We start from the raw sequence: 18,936 nt of genomic DNA, 5'->3' as shown, positions 1-18,936 counted from the left end.
AGCAGGTCTTTTAGGTTACCATTACAATGATAATGTTATTTATTTCATATTATGTCTTGTCTCCCCAATTAGATCATAAGGTACTAAAAGTAGTAGTCCACATCTCAGGTCTATTTTGCGATCTTTAACATGCCTACCACAGTACTATGGATATAGTAAGTGCTTGAGAATTCCTGGTGGAAGGGAGGGGGTAATATAGATCAATAGAGGAAAACCATTACTAGAAAGTATATTAATAAGCCAAATATTTAATAAATTCACTGTGTAACAACTATCAAAATTGGCAATGTTTTTGTTTGTTGTACAAAACACACCACCACATGGCAGACCATTTCACAAGCTCTAATCATTCTGCATGGTAAACCAGGCAACAATGCATGATGATTATCCAATCTACAGATGTTAAAAGCCTGAATGGTTTTCAGTATCCCAGTGATGTAAGGAATGCTGATAATCTGCATACTATACAGGTTCTCCAGGCTGTCCTATTCCTTCCCAAACAGAGAAGATGACATCTCTTTAAGAAGAGAGGATGTCAACTTACTGGTAATGGAAGAGATTGCGAACTTTAGTTTTTCTTCTATATCTTTTTAAGAAATGTTGGCCTGGTTCTTACAGATGTATTTGAAAAGAGTGGAAAGAGCTAATGATTTGGAGGCAAAAGACATGGACAATCTTATAAGATATACGATCCCGGACAAGACATTTAATCTTGTTGAGATTGTTTCCTCATTTGTAAATTGTAGATAATAACATTTACACTCCCTCCTTTGGGGTTTCTGTGAGGATTAAGTGAAGTAATGGATGTGAAAACATTTTGTAAAAGTGTTATGTGTCAACTATTACTATTACTATTTTATAGTTTTTTCACCATATGGAAGGATTTTCTTAATTTTGAAATGTCCAACAATGGAATGAGCTGATTCAAAAGGTAGGGAGTTCTTTATCACTGGCTTTTTCTGAGCAAAAGCAGGATAATTAACTCTCAAGGATTCTGTAGGGGAGATTCCTGAATTGAGTGAGAGACTGAAAGTCTCCAAAGTCCCAGTTCCCCTCCACAGGGTGTGCTCTCTCTCTCCTTCAACCCCTTACAGAACCTCTTTACCTCTCTTTATATTCAAAGAGTTAGGGAGGATGTTTAGCCTGAAGAAGGAAAGGCTCAGGGGACATGATAGCTGCCTTAAAGTAGTAGAAAGGCTGTCATATGTAAGAGAGATTAGATTTGTTCTATTTGGCCCTTGAAGGCAGAACTAGAAATGATGGGTAGAAATTGAAGAGAGGTCAATTTTGGTTTGATATAATGAAAAAGTTTCTAACTATTAGAGAAATCCAGAAGTGCAATGGTCTGCCTCCAGAGGTAATTGGTTTCCCCTCCCTGGAGGTGTTCAGGCAGAGTTGGGTGACCACTTATTCAATATATGGTTGTAGAGACTCTTGTCCAGTTATTAGTTGGACTAGGTGACCACTGAGGTCCCTGGCAACACTGAAATTCTGTGATTTCATGAGGTTTATGACACTTCAAACATTCTAATTTGTACTAGAATTATTTGTGTATTTGTCACATTGATTGGATAGATCCTGGACTTTAGAGGTCACACATTTCTGCCTCCCACCCTATGCAGGAATTTTCTCTGCAACATCACTCTTGCAAATTATTAACCTCTGCTTGAACATGTCCCATGAAGGGGAGTTCACAGAGCTGTACATTCCTTCCTTTGCTGTGTAGCTCTAATTGTTATAAAGTTCCTGATTCCAAACTGAAATCTGTTCTCTGTAATGTGCCCTGCCCCAACTGTTTCTGGTTCTGCCCTCTGAGACCAAGCAGGACATAGTTTAATACATGATAGCCCCCTTCAAGTACTTGAAGACAACTGTCATGGTACCCATATCTCTTCTTTAGGAGAATTATCCCTACATCTTTATACTGGATGCAAATTCTATGGTTTCCAGACCCCTCGTCATTCTGGCCACTCTTTTTGGTACTCTAGTTTGTTGTCTATGTGTTCTTAAAATATGGTCATCCTGGAAGCACTGAGTGCTGTGTCTGTAGTCTGCTTGGGGCTAAGTACAATAGGACTATATCACCTCTCTAATCATATAATCCTAGAATGCGAGATCTCAAAGAGCATAAAATGTGTAAGGAGAACAGAATGTGGGAGGTTTGAGTTAGAAAAGAACAAACTTAAGACATAACAAATAAAAGTTGAGGACAGGAAGAAACCTTAGAGATTGTGTAGTCTGATTTTCATTTTACAGATTTAGTCCCAGGAAGTGAAGTGATTTGCCTGTGTTGAGTAAGTGTAAATCCAATAATGAATTTTGAGTTTGTATGGCACTTAGACTGTTGTGCTGAATAAAAAGCAAAGTTTGATTTACATTTGGAAGTTTCTCATCAATTCATGAATTTCTGTAATGCAAGTTAGTAGCAAAACTGGGACTAGAATTCTAGTTTTCTACTCATCCTGTTTTCTTTCCAGTTTTCTGAAAAACTGATACCCATTTTTGCCGAGTGATTGACAGTTGAATCAGTAGCAGAAAAAATGCTGTAGATCTCCAAGCCCTTTATTAGCAGTTGTACATTTGTTTGTTCCAGAGCCACTTACATTTTCATGAAGATTAAGGCCAGTAAGAATGAAGGGTACTGAAAAAATTAATAAATTACTAATCATGTATAAAAGATAAGCCCTTAGATGTAATTTACATAATCTTTCTTAAAAATTGTTTTTTTAAATATGTAGTTAATATTTTTTCCCAAGTTGATTCTGTCTGAACAGAGATCTGTGTTAGGCACTTGAATATTAGAAAAATTTGAATATTGGGGTCAGACTTCAAACTGTAAATTAAACTTTGCTCTTATTCAAAATATGGCCATAAGTAAATGAGATGGGGCTCAGAGTCCAAGGGCTAAACCAAGCAGCAACTACCACAGTATCACAGGACTTATAGAGGTCATCTGGTTCAACCGCTTCATTTATAAAGAGAAAACATAGGTCCAGACAAGAAAAAGTGACTTGTTCAAGGTCACACTGGTAATAAGTAGCAATACTAGAGTTCAAACTAAGGCCTTCTTACTACAGATCCAATGGTCTTTCCACAACAACATCAAAGACAAAGAGTCAAGAAAAGGAAAGCTGGTTCCAGGCTGAGAGGCATCTACTGCCGGGCATTGAAGCAGGTCAGCTGAGGTCAGTGCTAAAGCCCCAGAGAAGCCAAGTCATGGATAGTCATTAATATTATATTATTTAAATTACTACTAATAATAGATACTAACATTTATATAGTGTTTTATAGTTTCCAAAGGATTTCCTTTTAACCCTATAATGTAGGTAGGTAGCATAAGTATGATGGTTTTCGTTTTATAGCTGAAGAAACTGAGGTTCAGAGAAGGGAAGTAACTTGACTAATTTCTATAGCATTTTAAGGTTTATAGAATGCTTTCTTCACAACAACTCTATGAGGTTAAGTAATACAAGTATTATTCCTATTTTACAAATGAGAAAACTGAAGCTAAGTTATATGACTTGCCCACAGTCACCCAGCTAGTAAGAGGCAAAGCCAAGATTTAGACTGTCACGAGTGAATTTATAACTGAGGTAACAAAGTCCACACTATGTGATTTATTTGCAAGGTATGCAGTTGCAGAACAAATAGGGTCCAGGGCCCCTCAGCAGGCACAATGACCCTAAATACAGATTTTTGCACAGATTTTTATACATTAAAAGAAAACAACAAAAAGGATACAGAACAGGATGTAAGATTATGCAATCTGATTTCTTATTGGAGGTTAAATTTGGTACTTTCCAAGTTGGGAGGGGATGTGCAAACAGGTGGAATTCCCCAAAATCAGATGTATGGGAAAACAAAACTAAAGTCTCAAAATGGAGGTTGTTCATAAAATGGAGTCAGTTCGATTCTCACAGTTCCTCCCTTTTGATCCTGGTGGTGATGGGGGGGTTATCCCCTCCCCATCATGGATCACTTTCTATAAACCAAATTTACAAGGTTTTTTATATGCTTGTAATCAGAATCAAGAACCAAGAAAAGACCACTAGGACAAATCCTTTCACGTATTTTTGAACAACAACTAATACAAAGTCTAAGAATAATAATGATGCATAAAATGAAAAGAACCCATTTACCTATGGTGGCTAATATGCCATTTCCCTGCAACCAAGAAAACCAGGAGGAAGGATTCCACTAGTCTAATTTAGTTTAGGCAGTTGTGTTTTTGCTGTAATCTGTTGGATTCCCTGCAGACTCATCACAACCTCCCCTGATCAGTTAATATAGGAACAATAAGACTGATTGATAGTAGCACAGGCTCCTCCTTGTGAAGCCATAGCAAGGTCTAAGACCATACGATTTTTCAAGACCATTTGTGCTAAAGAATCTACCTCAATTTGGAAGGAGGAGATGGACTCACTTGGGGCCATAAGTTTTTCAATTTCAAGTGAGAGGTTCCTAGCAGCCTGTTCCAAAGCATAGACCCCCATATATGGAGTTAGGGGCCAAAGGCATTTCATCCCCTTTCTATGTTGTTTTACAGAGTTTTGGATTGTAACCTTTTTTTTATGTTTAAAACTCCTGGTGGGACCAAATAGGTGATCCCACATGTCCCAGACAATTTAGGGGAAAGGAAGAATAAGCTTTATTGCCACAAAGAATTGTCCAGGGGCCACTAGTCCCCAAGGAACTTTTGAAGTAGGATATGTAATTCCTCCAAAGGTTCAATTATTCTTATAGTATAAATTCGTACTGAAGGGTGAATCATACTTGGTCCAGCTAGAGCCATTTATTCGTAAGGTTAGCCAAAGAAATACACTGAGGTTTCTTGTCTCTAATCCCATTAAAGAGGCAAGTTCTGGCACAAATAAAAGGGTCTTCTTTAGCAATATCAGGAAAAGCAAAAGTCAATCTACACATCTTCAAATCTCCTAAATCTACACTATCATCAGGAGCTTGCATCTTGGTGACACAGAAATGAAAACTCAGAAGAGGAGTGGTAAATATAAGCAATACAATCCTAAATTTGATGACATCAAGGCACCCATTAAATTGGAAAGTAAATTGTTTATTATAAAATTGGGTCAGTGATATTGGTCTTGGCTTGTTATCTTCTATTTTCCTTCTAGGGGCATAAATATTGTAAGTAGCTTAAGTTAAGGGTATAGAAGCCCTTTTCAAAGGTAGTGTTTTAGAATACCCAGAGTCAATGTAATCTGCTGGTTGTAGGAGAATTTTAATAGAGAGCACTACCCATAAATCAGGGTCTCTCTGGTGGAGATGATGACAAATCCAGCATACATGGGGTGGGGCCCAATTGCTCTAAGGTGATACAAAGCATGCCCTACATCACCATGAATTTTACTAATAGTATTAAGGCTTTTTCCAGTCCTCCTGATCGGAGTAGAATTTGGAAAGAGCAATCGGTAGTAACATCAGATTTAAGCAACAGCCAACTTGATTTGCAAATTATGTTAATAAGGATGCATAGGCATAAAGCAAGTGGTATAGTACAAAGTATCCATTTAAAAAGTATTCAGTATCCTAAATTTGCCAAAATTTCCCTAAAGACAAGTAGATTGCTTTTAGGCACCCTTGTTCTCCAGTCTTCCAGAGAAGAGTCAGCTGGGGAAGAAAGTACAATGGATGAAAATATTAAGATTAAACAAAAACAAAAAGATCTTTGGATACATTGCTCTCATGCGAAACGGTAAGGAGCAAGTTTTATGTGGACATAGTGTATCCAAGAGTCTTTTTCTCAGTTCTTGATTGCAGTTGTGGTGGTCAGCAATACTTGGAATGGTCCTTCCCAGGCAGGTTGAGTTCCACTGGTCTGCTGGAATTCTTGATGTAGACCTTATCTCCAGGATGATTTTGCAAGACCATGTAAGGAAAAGTCCAAAGGCCCTGTCTGTACTGCAGCTCCTATGTTGTGAAGTTTCCCTAGTCTGTTTTTCAGTTCCTGTATAGAAGAAACAACAAAATTATCTCCTCCAAGTATGAAGTATATACTAGGGAGAAAAGTTTCGCCTTTATAGGAGAATAACCACAAGGCATTTCAAAAGGAGAAAGGTGTAATTCTCCCCTTTGCAGATGAAATAAAGCCATTTCAGGCCATTTCAGGTGGGTCTCAGTGCAGTTTGCCAGTCTTAAGTCTTAAGTTCTTTGTTCATATGTTCAACCTGACCAGAACTCTGGAGGTGTTAAAGGTCATGAAATCCAGAAGTCACCCCAAGACAAGTAAAAATTTGGGAATTGTGTCAGTGAAGTGAGACATTCTGACTGAGTCAAGAGGGCCAAAGAAGAGCACAATTTCTTTGAGAAAAATTTTAGCCACAAAACTCACTTTGGCTTTAGAAAGCCATCAAATGCTTCCACCTACTGAGTGAGCTGATCAACAACTCCTTAGACTCTTCAGAGGCCAGACTTAGGCGTGCACATGAAATCAATTTGCAAGTGCTCAAAAGAAGTATAAGCTAGGGGGCATCCCTTTTGTGTCATCACCGTCACTTTCAGCAGTTGATTAAATGCCTGACAGGTAGGATAGGAGGCTCAAATGCACACAGCAACATGGGTAATACCAGGGGCAACTCATGCCCTTCTGATCATATCAATAATTCATTGTGTGCCCAAATGGCCTCCCTTGTGGGCGAACAGACATACCTGGTGATAGAAACTCCAAAGAAGTGGTTTGCCTTTCACAGTCACGCAGACCCTAGATACTTGCTTAGCTCAGAAATACTGTTTCCATTTTGCAATCTCAGAGTCATTATAAGATAGAGAGAGGGCAGCATCATCAAAGCATGAAAGATGAAACACATGCACAAGGCCTTCAAGGGAAATACATTTTGTGGTAGGGTCATCACATTTGTTACTTCTTAAAACAAGTTCAGTACCATTAGTGTGGGCAGGACAATGAGTAATAGCTGGACCACTAGGAAACCAGAGCCACTAGGATAGAAGTTTATCAATGTATTATGTGTTCATGATGACCTTACCAGAAAAAGTCAAGAAACCCCTCAGCTTCCCGATGGTATGACGGACTCCAAAGGCATAATAGAGATTGGTTTAGAGGGTCGTATTTTGTCCGGTAGCCAGAGGGCAAGCTTATACAAGCACATCAATTTGGCAGCTTTGGTGCTGGGGTTAGGTGACAAAGAGGCTGCCCAAACAATGTCACGGTTGGAGACCCCGGCATTGCCTGTGTACCAGATGCCATCTCATAAAAGAGGAACCATCAGTATATAGGATGTGGACAGTGTTCTGCAAGAGGGTATCAGAGAAGTTATTGCAGGGTCTCTTGGCCATATCTACCACAGAGGAACAGTTATGGGGAGGCACCCTATTAAATTTGGAAAATAACATTTCATCTCAGGGAGTAACATGGCTGGGTTGAGAACCAAATTACACTTTAACATCCCCTTTCCTCTGCCTAATAAAGTCACTTCATATCTAGTAAGTCTTTGATCAGGGAAGCTTGAGTGTGATAAGCCTCAACCTCATGGGGACACTGCATGACAAGTGTGGCTGCTAAAACCAAATCACATGCCTTTTCAGCTGAAAGGGTGGTGGCTGCTAACACTCTCCAGCAAGGAGGAGCCTTTGCAGCCACTGAATCTAGCTCAGTGTAGTAATATGCTACAGGGTGAAGAGAGGAACCAAGGGATTGAGTGAGGATCTCTGAAGCTACTCCCTTATGTTCATATACAAAAAGAGAAAAGGGCTTACTATAATCTGAAAGTCCTAGCACTGGAGCTAACAAGGCTTCCTTAAGTCCACAAGGGCAATAAGATGTTCTGGTCCAGGCTGCAAAGGTTCTGAAACCTTATCTTTGGTTCGAAAAACTAGAGGCTTAGTGATCTCACCAGAGGATGGAATCTACTGGAGGAAATATCCATCTAGCTGCTCCCCAAGTAACATGTAATTGTCTTTTAGTTGTGGGAACCAACAATTGTTGAAGAACCTGTACATGCTTTGGGGAAACAGTGAGTACCAGCAGACAGAATGAAACTGAGGTACTTCCCCTGGGGGCAGCACCCCTGCACCTTTGATTTAGAAACCTTCTGACCCCTTAGATGAAGTTGCAGAAGAAGCTGTTGGCTGTCATTTGGACAGACCTGAATTCTGGGTGCTGCTTGCAGGAGATCATCAACGTACTGAACCAGAGAGGATCCCTTGAAAGTAATGGATGCTAAATGCTACAGCAATATTTGAGAGAACAAAATGAGACTTTCTACATACCCTTGAGACAGATGAGTCCACATCCATTGTGTGTTTTTCCAGGTGAAGGCAAACAGGTACTAAGTGTCTGGGTGAATGAGAATGCTTTAAAAAAAAAAGCTGAGCAAAGATCTATCACAATAAAACAGGTAGCCTCACAGGGAATTTGAGATGATAGTCATGGGATTGGAAACTATTGGGTGTCTGGGTATAGTATAAACATTAATAACACTTAAGCCTTGTACAGAGTGATAAACAGGTTTACTATCAGGGCCTGGCTTGGGTCTCTTAACAAGGAGGATAGGAGTGTTCCAAAGGGATTTACATGGAATAATAATTCCTTGATCCCTCAGAGAATCAATAATGGGTATAATACCTTTGATGGCCTCTTTGGACAAAGGATACTGAGGAATAGATAATGGGATACCTCCCTTAGTCTTGATGGTGAAGGGAACAGCAAATTTTAACAATTTTTAACAATCCTACATCTGAGAATCAGGGATGTCAGATGGAATTCCCCGATTATCATCAGGGGTCTACTGGGTATTCTGAACCAATACAGGTAACAAAGACAGGAAGTCTTCAGAGAGTTGCAAGGACAGAGATCCAAAAGGGTAGTAGGAAATAATGGCCCTAACTTTACAAAGGAGATCATGGCCCAACAGGTTAACAAGAGACGGGCAGAAGAAGAAAAGAATACTCTCCTGAGAGAGATCCAACAATAATCATGTAGGGAGACAATCTGGGGACACTTTGAGGCTTCCCTAAGATTCCAACAATATTTAGAGACCCTATAGAGGTACACTCAGAATCTGGTTTGCTCATAAAACCAAATTAGACACTCCAATATGTAAAAAGCAATTATAAATCATGTTACCAACTTTAAGGGAGACATGGGGTTCATCATTGTGGGGGGAGATAGAGACTGGAATAATTAGAGCAAGGATATCAGGATTGGGAAAAATGAAAAGATCCTCATCAGAATTCATGTCCCTGCTCCTCTCCACACCCTCATGCCAAAGATCCTGCCTGGGCTTTTCCAGGGCCCCCTCTATTTCTATTCCTTCAGTCCCACTTCTTCTTTCTACATTCTCTGAAAAGATGGTCCTTTTTGTGACAACAGAAGCACCGATGCAGCCCCCCAGTTCCTTGATACAGTTTGAATGGGATCCGGAGCTGCTTGGGCAGGGGCCCAAGCTTGGAAGGGAGCCGGAGCTGCTTGGGCAGGGGCCAAGATTGTTTGAGGTTTTGGCTTAGGTTTCTCCTCTTTATCTCTCCCTTCATAAACATATTGAGCGATGCTTTTAAGCTCACCAATGCCCTTTTCATGCCAGCCAGTACAACTCTTATGAAAATATTCTGGCATGGATTGGTTAACGAAAGCTGAGTTAATAATTTTCATGTCTCTCAGATTGAGTGGATCTAACCCCGGGTACCGCTTAGCACTGTTACACAACTTTTCATAAAAGTGGTTAGGGGTTTCATTTTCTTCTTGAACAGTTTCTTGGAACTTACTCCAATTTTCAGAGTGGATAGCACTCTTCCATGCCTCTGATCAAAGATTTCCTAGCCTGCTGTAGCCTGGTATAGTCAGCTAGAATGTTAGGGTTCCAGTGAGGATCTTGTGATTGCCAATTAGGAAGGCCTGCAGGGGCAGCAAGTACTCCTGCTACTGGGTTTTGTCTATTTGCAGCCTCAGTAATGGCAGTTCTTTCCCCCAGAGAGAGTAAGGTCTCCATTAAATCAATTACATCTCCCCAGTTAAGACTATAACCTCTAAATATGGCCTGAAATTGGCTTATAACAGCCCCAGGATCCTTATCAAATTTAGGAGTATCTCTGCTCCATGTAGAGAGATCAGAGAGACTGAGAGGTTGATGATTTATTATGGATAATAATATTTGGGTTGATTGGATCAGGTAGAAGCCTTTTCCAGAAAGGAAAGACACCTGCAACAGGTCCTTCATGTTCAAAGGAGATCAAATCTCCTGTTACACCAGATGGGGGCAGAGGGAGTAAGATGGAAGAGGAAGAAGGAGAAGGGGATACCTGTTTAGCAGCATGCCTTGGTGATTGTCCTTTGTGCTCAAAGAAGATCAAAATGACATCACTATGTTGAAGTAAAGTTGCAGTGTGTCTGACTGTGGTTGATCAGACCAACACAATCTCAGAAGGCTCTATCACAGGTCAGGCACAAATAGTCACATGAACATTTGGATTGGAGAGTCTCTCAATTTGTGCATCTCGTGTTTCTTTTGAGCTACTGCAATTCTGTCTTGGTCATAGAGCACAACACCTTCTCTGATGAAGGTATGCCATGTTGGGTGGCCCTTTATCAGTTGCTCCCATGTCACACAATCAATTCCAAAGTTCTTCAGAGAGACCTTGAGAGTGTCCTTGTATCACTTCATCTGACCACCATGTGAGCACCTGCTTTGCATGAATTCTCCATAAAATAGTCTTTTAGGCAAATGTACATTTGGCATTTGAACAATGTGGCTGGCCTATTGGAGTTGTGCTCTCTGCAAGCGGCATGCCTAGAAGTGTAAGGTAGAGAAGTTGAAGTGACAGAAAGAGTGGTGGTAGATTTAAGAGACTGGAAAGGAATAGGCAGGACAAGACATAAAGAAGACAGCCTTTTAGGGGGTGTCAGACACAGTCCATCAAATAAAGTGAGCCAGAAAAGTCAATATTGCATCTGATATGAAATGAGCTATTTTCAATGGCTAGCCGTAATTTCTTAAATTTATAAGAGTGAAAAGTGTCATATTGGGGCCAAAATAGATTACTGAATCTTTTATACTTTCAGACCAAATTTCACATAATTCAATAGCACTTTTTCCTTTTTGGTCATTCCTGGTTGAATCAGGAGTCTTCCCTGATCCCATGATAGAAGGAATTTTTCCAGAGGGGTTCTTTTTGGTATGCTATTATTGGATTCCATCTTTCCCTTAAGGGAGATTTCCCAACAGTGTGGGAGCTTCCCCAGCAGTGTAGGGGCTTACATCAGTTGGAAGAATTCAATATTGAGGGGAAGTTGAACTTCTAGGTCAGTCTTCCATGAAGAAGTTCCTCAGTGAAGAAATCAACTGGAGCTCACTTTGGGGAGTTATTCTAAAAGGCTGTCCAGGGGGTCGAGGTCCCTTCTGAAGTCCCTTTTTGATTGCCAACTGTCACAAGTGAATCTATGACTGAGGAAACAAAGTCTGAGCTGTGTGATTTATTTGCGAGGTGTATGCAGTTACAGAACAAATCAGGTGTAGGGCCCCTCAGCAGGCACAAGGACCCTGAATACAGATTTTGCACAGATTTTTTTATATTAAAAGAAAACAATAAACAATATACAAAATGGGTTATAGGGTTATGTTATTTGATTTCTTAGTGGAGGTTAGATTTGGGACTTTCTGAGTTGGGAGAGGGAGTGAGCAGGTGGAATTCCTCCAAATCAGGTGATTTACAGGAAAACAAAACTGAAGTCTCAAAATGGAGGTTGTTCACAAAATGGAGTTGGTTTGATTCTCACAAGACTCAGGTCTTATGATTAAATCCAGTGCTCTTTCTGCTAAACTAAGCTGCCTTTTATGAACTCGTGGAACCTTCCTGTTCCTCTCCCTCAGCCTCAGTCAGAATCTTTTAAACCAGAGATGTCAAACATGTCAGAGTTGCATGTGGCCTACAGCCCTGATGAGAGTGTGGCCTGAACCAGATTATAATATTATTGGGAAATATTTAACAAAATGAATAAAAACAATAAACCATAGATAACATTAATATGTGATTTTCTAAGTTAGTATGCAGCCACATGGACCCTTACTTACAGTTAAGTGGCCCCATTTCTATTTGAGTTTGACATTACTGTTTTAAACTCTCACAGCTTTTTATGCCTCTCTTGTGCCTTTCCATGTTCTAATATATATCATAGTTATTTGTCTATGTATTCTACCTCCTCAACTTGACTGTAAGTTCTCTGTGGGCAAAGACAATGAATGTCTTTTTCATCTCTTTATTCTTCCTCAATATGTATTGCAAGCCTTTGCAAAGAGTAAATACGCAGTAAATGTTCAATTGGTAATGTGTGTGTATTTGTAGTGGTGGGGAGGCAGTTCTGATTGATGATTTCATCCATGTAGCAAACTTCTATTGAAAAAATTCTCTCTACTCATGCAGACTGGCAACTATTCTATAATATTCTACAATTCTACAAGTTTAGCCCATGGTTCATAAATAATCCAAGCCCTCCCAACCCAAGTGGGGAAGAGTCTATTAATACTAGCAAAGAATGAGGCTTATTAATGAAGAAATGTATAAAAAATCATGAAATGTCAGAGCTGGAAGGAATCTTAGAACATAGAATGTCAAGATATAAAAGGTTAGAGCCAGAAGGGACTGAGGAAATAGAATGTTGGAACAAAGAACACAAAGTGTAAGACTGTAGAACATTGAGTGTTAGAATAAGAATTAACCTTGTTAGCATAGAATGTTAGAGTTGGAAGGAACTTTAGAATATACAATGTCAGAGGAGAGTAGGTAATGATAGTAGAGCATAGAATGTTAGAATTGACCTCAATGCAGTCCAACCCCCTCATTTACCAATAGGAAAACCAAGAAAGGTGAAATGACTTATTCAAGGTCAAACAACCAGTTAATGGCAGAGCCAGAACTGGAACCCAGACCTCCTAGTTCCTAGTTCAGGCTTTTCCACTCTATCACAACTACTTCTAAAAACTGTGCAATCCAACCAAGAAAGAACTTGATAAATGATTTGATCAATCATTGCTACTCTACTGACAGAGAGGAAACCAGGCAAAATAAGGCAATATTCTAGCAATTCTGGAGAGCCCAAGTAAATAGACCTTCTAAACATGACCTTCTTTAGGTCATAGAATAAAGTGCTAGAAAATAAATTAGACCTAGAATGTTAGAATTAGAAATGAGTTTTAGAAAATAGAATGTTAGCACCAGTAGGACCCTTAGAGGTCATCTAGTACAGGACTTCTCAATTTATAGATAAGGGGGCCCAAACAAGAGAACTGATTTGCCTGGAGTGGCCTTGTTAGTTTGAAATATGGTTTCAGATAGGTTTGCTATATGGCAGAGCCAACATTAGAACCCAGGACTCAACTCTTTGCCTAGTATTCTTTCTACCATACCATAGATGTCTCTAAGCACTATAAAATACAAAGATTTTTTCTCTGAAGGAATTCAAAATTAGAATTTTTCTTCCAAATTGTGGAAGAAAACAGAAAATTCCTATGTAACTTCCAGGATCATTTCTTGTTTTTCACAAAATACTTATTATTTCCTAATAACTAGGCTAACAATTGATATGGTGGGATGGGGGGTTAAAATGAAGGGGCCGGGTGATGGCAGTGGTACCATGAAAAGAGTCTTGGATATGGAATCAAGGGACCTTGGTTTATGTCTTGCCTCTAATATTACATAGGTGTTGTGACTTTGGACAGTTAGTCACTTCAAGTCTTTGGGCCTCAGTTTTCTCATTTGGAAAAGGATAGATGTGAACTAAATCAGGGGTTCTTAACCTTTTTTGTGTCATGTACTGTTTTGGCAGAATAACGAAGCATATGTATCCCTTCTCAATATTTTAAATGTCTAAAACAAAATACATAGGATTACAAAGGAAACCAGTTATATTGAAACAGATATTGAAATATTTTTTTAAAAAACAAGTTCATAGACCCCAAGTTAAGAGCTTCTGAACTAGATGTCTAAAGTCCCTTCTAAGTAAATGATTATATGATTCTAAATGAAGTATAGCTATCATTATCTAGGCTCAGTGGCTTAGATGAAAGATGATAATAATAGTAGCTATCATTTATTTATCACCTTCCTAGATTTAAACTCTACATGGGTAGGGACTTTTCTTTTTTTGTTTGTTTTTTTATTTTGTTTTGTTTTTTCAGGCAGTCGGGGTTAAGTGACTTGCCCAGGGTCACATAGCTAGTAAGTGTCAAGGGTTTGGTCTGAGGCCGGATTTGAACTCAGGTCCTTCTGACTTCAGGGCTGGTGCTCTATTCACTGGGCCACTTAGCTGCCTCTAGGGACTTTTTCTTATCTAAACCATGTATCTCCCCTAGTATCCAGCACAGGGTGCTATATACAATAGGTACTTTAAATGGTTATATTGAATATAGTGCTTTGAGGTTTACAAAATATTTTACGTATAAAATTTTTGTGTTAGAGGCTCCCTACTGACAAAAAAAGCCCAAGACACATTGGGTACCTCCCTCTCACTTATCTGGCTCATCTGTCTCTGCTCAAATGAGAAAGGAAAGGGGAAGGGAATGCACATTTATTAAGTGCCTACTATGTGCCAGTCACTGTTCTAAGCACTTTACAAATATTATCCCATTTGATCTTCACAACAACCCTGTGAAGTAAGTGCTGCTACTATTCCCATTTTACAGTTCAGGAAACTGAGGCAGACAGAGGGTAAGTAACTTGCCATGGTCACTTAGCTAGCATCTGAGGCTAGATTTAAATTGACTCCAAGCCCAGTGTTGTATCAACTAGCTTCAGATGGCGTTTGAAACTATCAATGTCTAACAGGGGTGGGGAACTTGTGGCCTTGAGGCCACATGTGACCCTCTAGGTCCTTAAGTGCGGCCCTTTGTTTTGTGAAGTTTGGCTTCAGTCAAAGGGCCATCCTTGAGGACCTGCAGGGCCTCATGTGGCCTCTTACTCACAGGTTTCCCACCCCTGCTAGTAGTTCCTGTAAGAGTGATTATCAAAGTCAATGTTGGAAATTAAAAATAAATAAATATTTTTTTTTAAAAGTGATTATCAGGTTCCCTAATAAGAACTCAGGCTTATAATGCACAAATTTTAAAATATTTTACTTACATATATGCTCTCCTGGTCAATTAACAGTCCTGATTCCCACTCCTAGTCAAGTTTGGGTGAATTGGTCCTGTGTGTTCCCTTTTGCCCAACATCTGAACAATGTACCTCCTCTTGGAGAATACTTCCCACTGAGGTGTTGCTGGGTAGTTTTGTTTTGTTTTGTTTTGTTTTGTTTTGTTTTGAATTTAGAAAAGGACTCAGGCTTTCTTCTCCTTTTCTTTTCCATTTTCCCATTTGTCTTATAACAGCTGAGTTAGTTCATAAAAATCATCTTGAAGCTTTTCTGAGGCTCAAGAAAGTAGAAGAGGTACAAAGTTGACTCTTTTTCTGAACAGATGTCTGTAATGCACATGGAAGTATGTGGATAACTCCGCCAAAATGGCTACATATGCATTCACAATACCTGTGAAAGAGGGCATGCAAGTTTTATTTTCCCCTTTTATATTCGAGGAATCTGAGGAGAAAGAGATGTGACTTGCCAAAAGTTATATGATGAGTTAGTGACAATAGTTGATATTAGAATCCGGGTCTTTTGACTTGAAGTTCAGGGCTCTTTCCACTGGGTCATTGTCCATTTGCCTAAATGGGGCTTTTAGCTTTGCCAAGAAAATAATAACTCCTATTTTTATAGCATTGTAAAGTATGCAAAGTACTTTTCCCACAACAACTTTGTGAGATAGGTAGAATAAGTATAATTATCCCCATTTGCAAAAAAGGAAACTGAAGCTTGGAGATAAGACCTCCCAAGGTCACAGATCTAGCAATCAGAGCTGGGATTCAGATTCAGATATCCTAATTCAAAAGCTAGTGTTTTAGAGTATGTAACATAGAGAAAGGTGTAAGAAGACTACTGGAAAGGTAGGAGGGGGCTAAACTTAGCCCCTACCTTAGCCACTTATCCCATAGTTCCTACCTTTCCAGTCTTCTTTATTTGAATGACAGAAGAGTTTGTTTTTGATCCTGGAGGCAATAGGGAGCCAATGGAGTGATGAGGGAGGGTGACATGGACTGACCTGTGCTTCAGGAAAATCACTTTAGTGACTGAATGGAGGATGGATCAGAGTGGGTAGAAACTTGAGGCAGGTAGACCCACTAGCAGGCTATTGCAATAATTCAGGGATGAGGTGATAAGAGCATGTACCAGAGTGGTGGTAGTGTCATAGAATAGAAGAGGGCATGTTTGAGAGATGTTGCAAAGGTGCTGCAATGGATTGGATACGGGGAGGTGAGAGATAGTGAGGAGTTGAGAATAACAACTGGTTGCAAGCTTGTGTGACTTGAGAGAATAGTGTTGTCTTCTTCAGTAATAGGGAAGTTGGGGGTCAGGAGGGTTTAGAGGGAAAGAAAATGAATTCTGTTTTGGATATGTCGAATTTACTGGACATCCACTTCAAGATGTCTGAAAGGCAGTTGGAACTGCAAGACTAGGGGTCAGAAGAGAGGCAAAATCAGGATGAGTAGAATTGAGAATCATCAATATAGAGATGGTAATTAAATCCATGGGAACAGATGAGATCATTAAGTGAAGTAGTATAAAGGGAGAAGAGAAAAGGGCCCAGGACAGAACCCTGATCTCCTGGGAATTAATTGTTTTTGTGCCCAAGCATTCAACATTCACTTTACAAAACTATTTTAGTGTTTTATTTATAAGAAAAGAAAATCATTGAATTTAGAGCTGGGAAGGAACCTTAGAAGTCATTTATTCTAATGCCCCTCATTTTGCAGACAAGGAAGCAGAGGCCCAGAGAGGGGAAGAATCTTGCCCAAGCTCATACAGTATAGTAAGTAGCAGAGCCAGAATTTGAAACCAAGTCTTCTGACTCCAAATTCCTTGCTCTTTCTACTACATCACTTTATGGATGGCTCATGGCAAATTCTCTAATCTAGCTGAACAATTGGATAGATATAATTTAGATATATCTAGCTAAGTATTGTTCCACAGCAACCATTTCATAAAACTTTAAATTTAACTATATATGGCATATGACCCTGCCCTATTCAGTCATAGGATGGGAGATATTTTTATATTATTTTCTTTAGGTTTAAGGGGTGGAAAATAAGTCACACAGCTGTAAACCTAGTTTTGAATAACTCACTCACCTCCCCATCCCCAGCCCGAACCATTACTCAGCAGTCTATGAACTGGGAACTGGTTGGAGCAAGTCTCTAGGCCAAGGACAGGTATCAATTGTTCATTGATCATAGGGTGTGGGTATTATCTAAGCTTTACTAATGAAATGGGCTCTAGGGAAGAGAGAGCTGGGCAGTCTAAGGAGGCTAGCAGAGTTAGAACAGGAAAAATAAATCTTAGGCTGCACTAATATAGGTTTGGTATCTAAAACAGGGAAGATGAAGTCCCACTATCCTCTCCCTACTCAGACCTCATCTGGACTGCTCTGTTTAGTTCTAGACATAGTTTGCTAGTTTAGGAGGAATGGTGACAAACTGGAAGATGTACAGAGGAGAGTTACCAAGATGGTGGGAAAAATGAAGGGAGACTCCGAATGAGGATCAGTCAAAGGAATCAAGTGTATTAGTGCTGAAGAAAATATGATTTGGGAAATCATGATAGCTATTTTCATCTATTTAAAGGGCTTTCATGTGAAAGCACTTGTTCTACTTGTCTCAAGTGAGTAGAACTAGTACAAATGGGTGAAAGTTATGGAGAAACAGATTTTGGCTTGCTAAAAGGACAGAACTCCTATTACAACTGTCCCAAAAGGGGAATGGACTGATTCTGAGATTAGTGTATTCTTCATCATTGGAATATTCCAGTGAAAGCTGCATGGCCTCTTGTTTTGGATGTTATAGAAATAATTTCTGCTAAGATTTGAATTGGATGCTGTGAACTCTAAGGTCTCCTCCAACTTCAAAACTGTGTGGTTCTGTGTGTTTAGGGAAAGATCCCATACAGAGAGTATCGATAGCATCATGAGATTGTCAGGCTTATAGAAGGGATTCATGGAGGTCAAAGTTTGTGTTCCCTGAGACCCATGGATGCCAGAAAAAGGGGGTCCTAGAAACCAGTGTAGGGAGATACAGGGGGATATGGGACTATACATTTATTTCAGATGAAAACTCTGGAGAAGAAATCTTTAGAGGTCACATAAGTAGGATCTTTCCTATCTAGGAAGTCAGGGTGAAAGAACAGGATGTTAAGGCCTATGGCTGGAAGACATAGGTTGATGGACACTTCCTTGCTGGCTAGATACCTACCTAGGAGAAGGTATCATCTGGTGAGAAAGAAGAATTTAGAAAAAGTTTTCCTTTTTCCTGCCTGTATACTGAGTTTCTACACCCACAGCTAAGGATTTTAAGATCATAATCTAGAACCACTGAGATACACATTACCAAGCCAAATCCACTGGCTAGAAGTATAATCATCATCATCATCATTATTATACCTCAAATTCCTGTAGTACTTTTAAGATTTACAAAGCACTTCCTTCAAAATACCTCTATGGGGCAGATAGCGCAAGGATTATTATCAACATTTTACCAGTGAGCAAATTGAGATTCAAAAATGGTGAAATGACTTGCTCAAGATAACAAAAATATTAAATTTTAGGGTTGGAACTTGAACCCTGATCTCCTGACTCTTAGTTCAGAAGTCTCCTGACTTCTTATTCTTACATTTTATCAGGTGGGCTGCCTCCCCTAAAATTGATCCAACTTCTAGCCCAGGCAATATTGGGTCACCTGGCTTCAAGGTTAAGAACTAAGATCTAAAATAAGGGGCAGAGGGAACTAAGAAAGAGTAAGGCCTAGTTTCAAAAGCATTATGTTGGAAGACCCGTATTACCTGATAAGACCTCTGTAACTTGTAAACTTTCCTCTTTGGTGGATATTGTA

At 39.5% G+C, this 18,936-nt stretch overlaps 1 protein-coding gene across 1 annotated transcript in view; it reads left to right on the top strand.

Moving 5' to 3' along the window:
• Window positions 1–18,936, top strand: part of LOC114047399 (tubulin polyglutamylase TTLL11-like) — a 237,933-nt gene that overhangs the window by 131,051 nt on the left and 87,946 nt on the right. The window contains exons 8-9 of the mRNA XM_027868228.1: window positions 3,078–3,185; window positions 16,810–16,860. Coding sequence (XP_027724029.1) covers window positions 3,078–3,185; window positions 16,810–16,860 — 159 coding nt within the window. The remainder of the gene's footprint in view (window positions 1–3,077; window positions 3,186–16,809; window positions 16,861–18,936) is intronic.

The sequence above is a fragment of the Vombatus ursinus genome, unplaced genomic scaffold, assembly GCF_900497805.2.
Source record: "Vombatus ursinus unplaced genomic scaffold, bare-nosed wombat genome assembly UNPS02014786.1, whole genome shotgun sequence".
NCBI classification, from domain to species: Eukaryota; Metazoa; Chordata; class Mammalia; order Diprotodontia; family Vombatidae; genus Vombatus; species Vombatus ursinus.
Note: the sequence above shows the minus strand (reverse complement) of the source record. Positions and strands in the feature narration are given on the sequence as shown.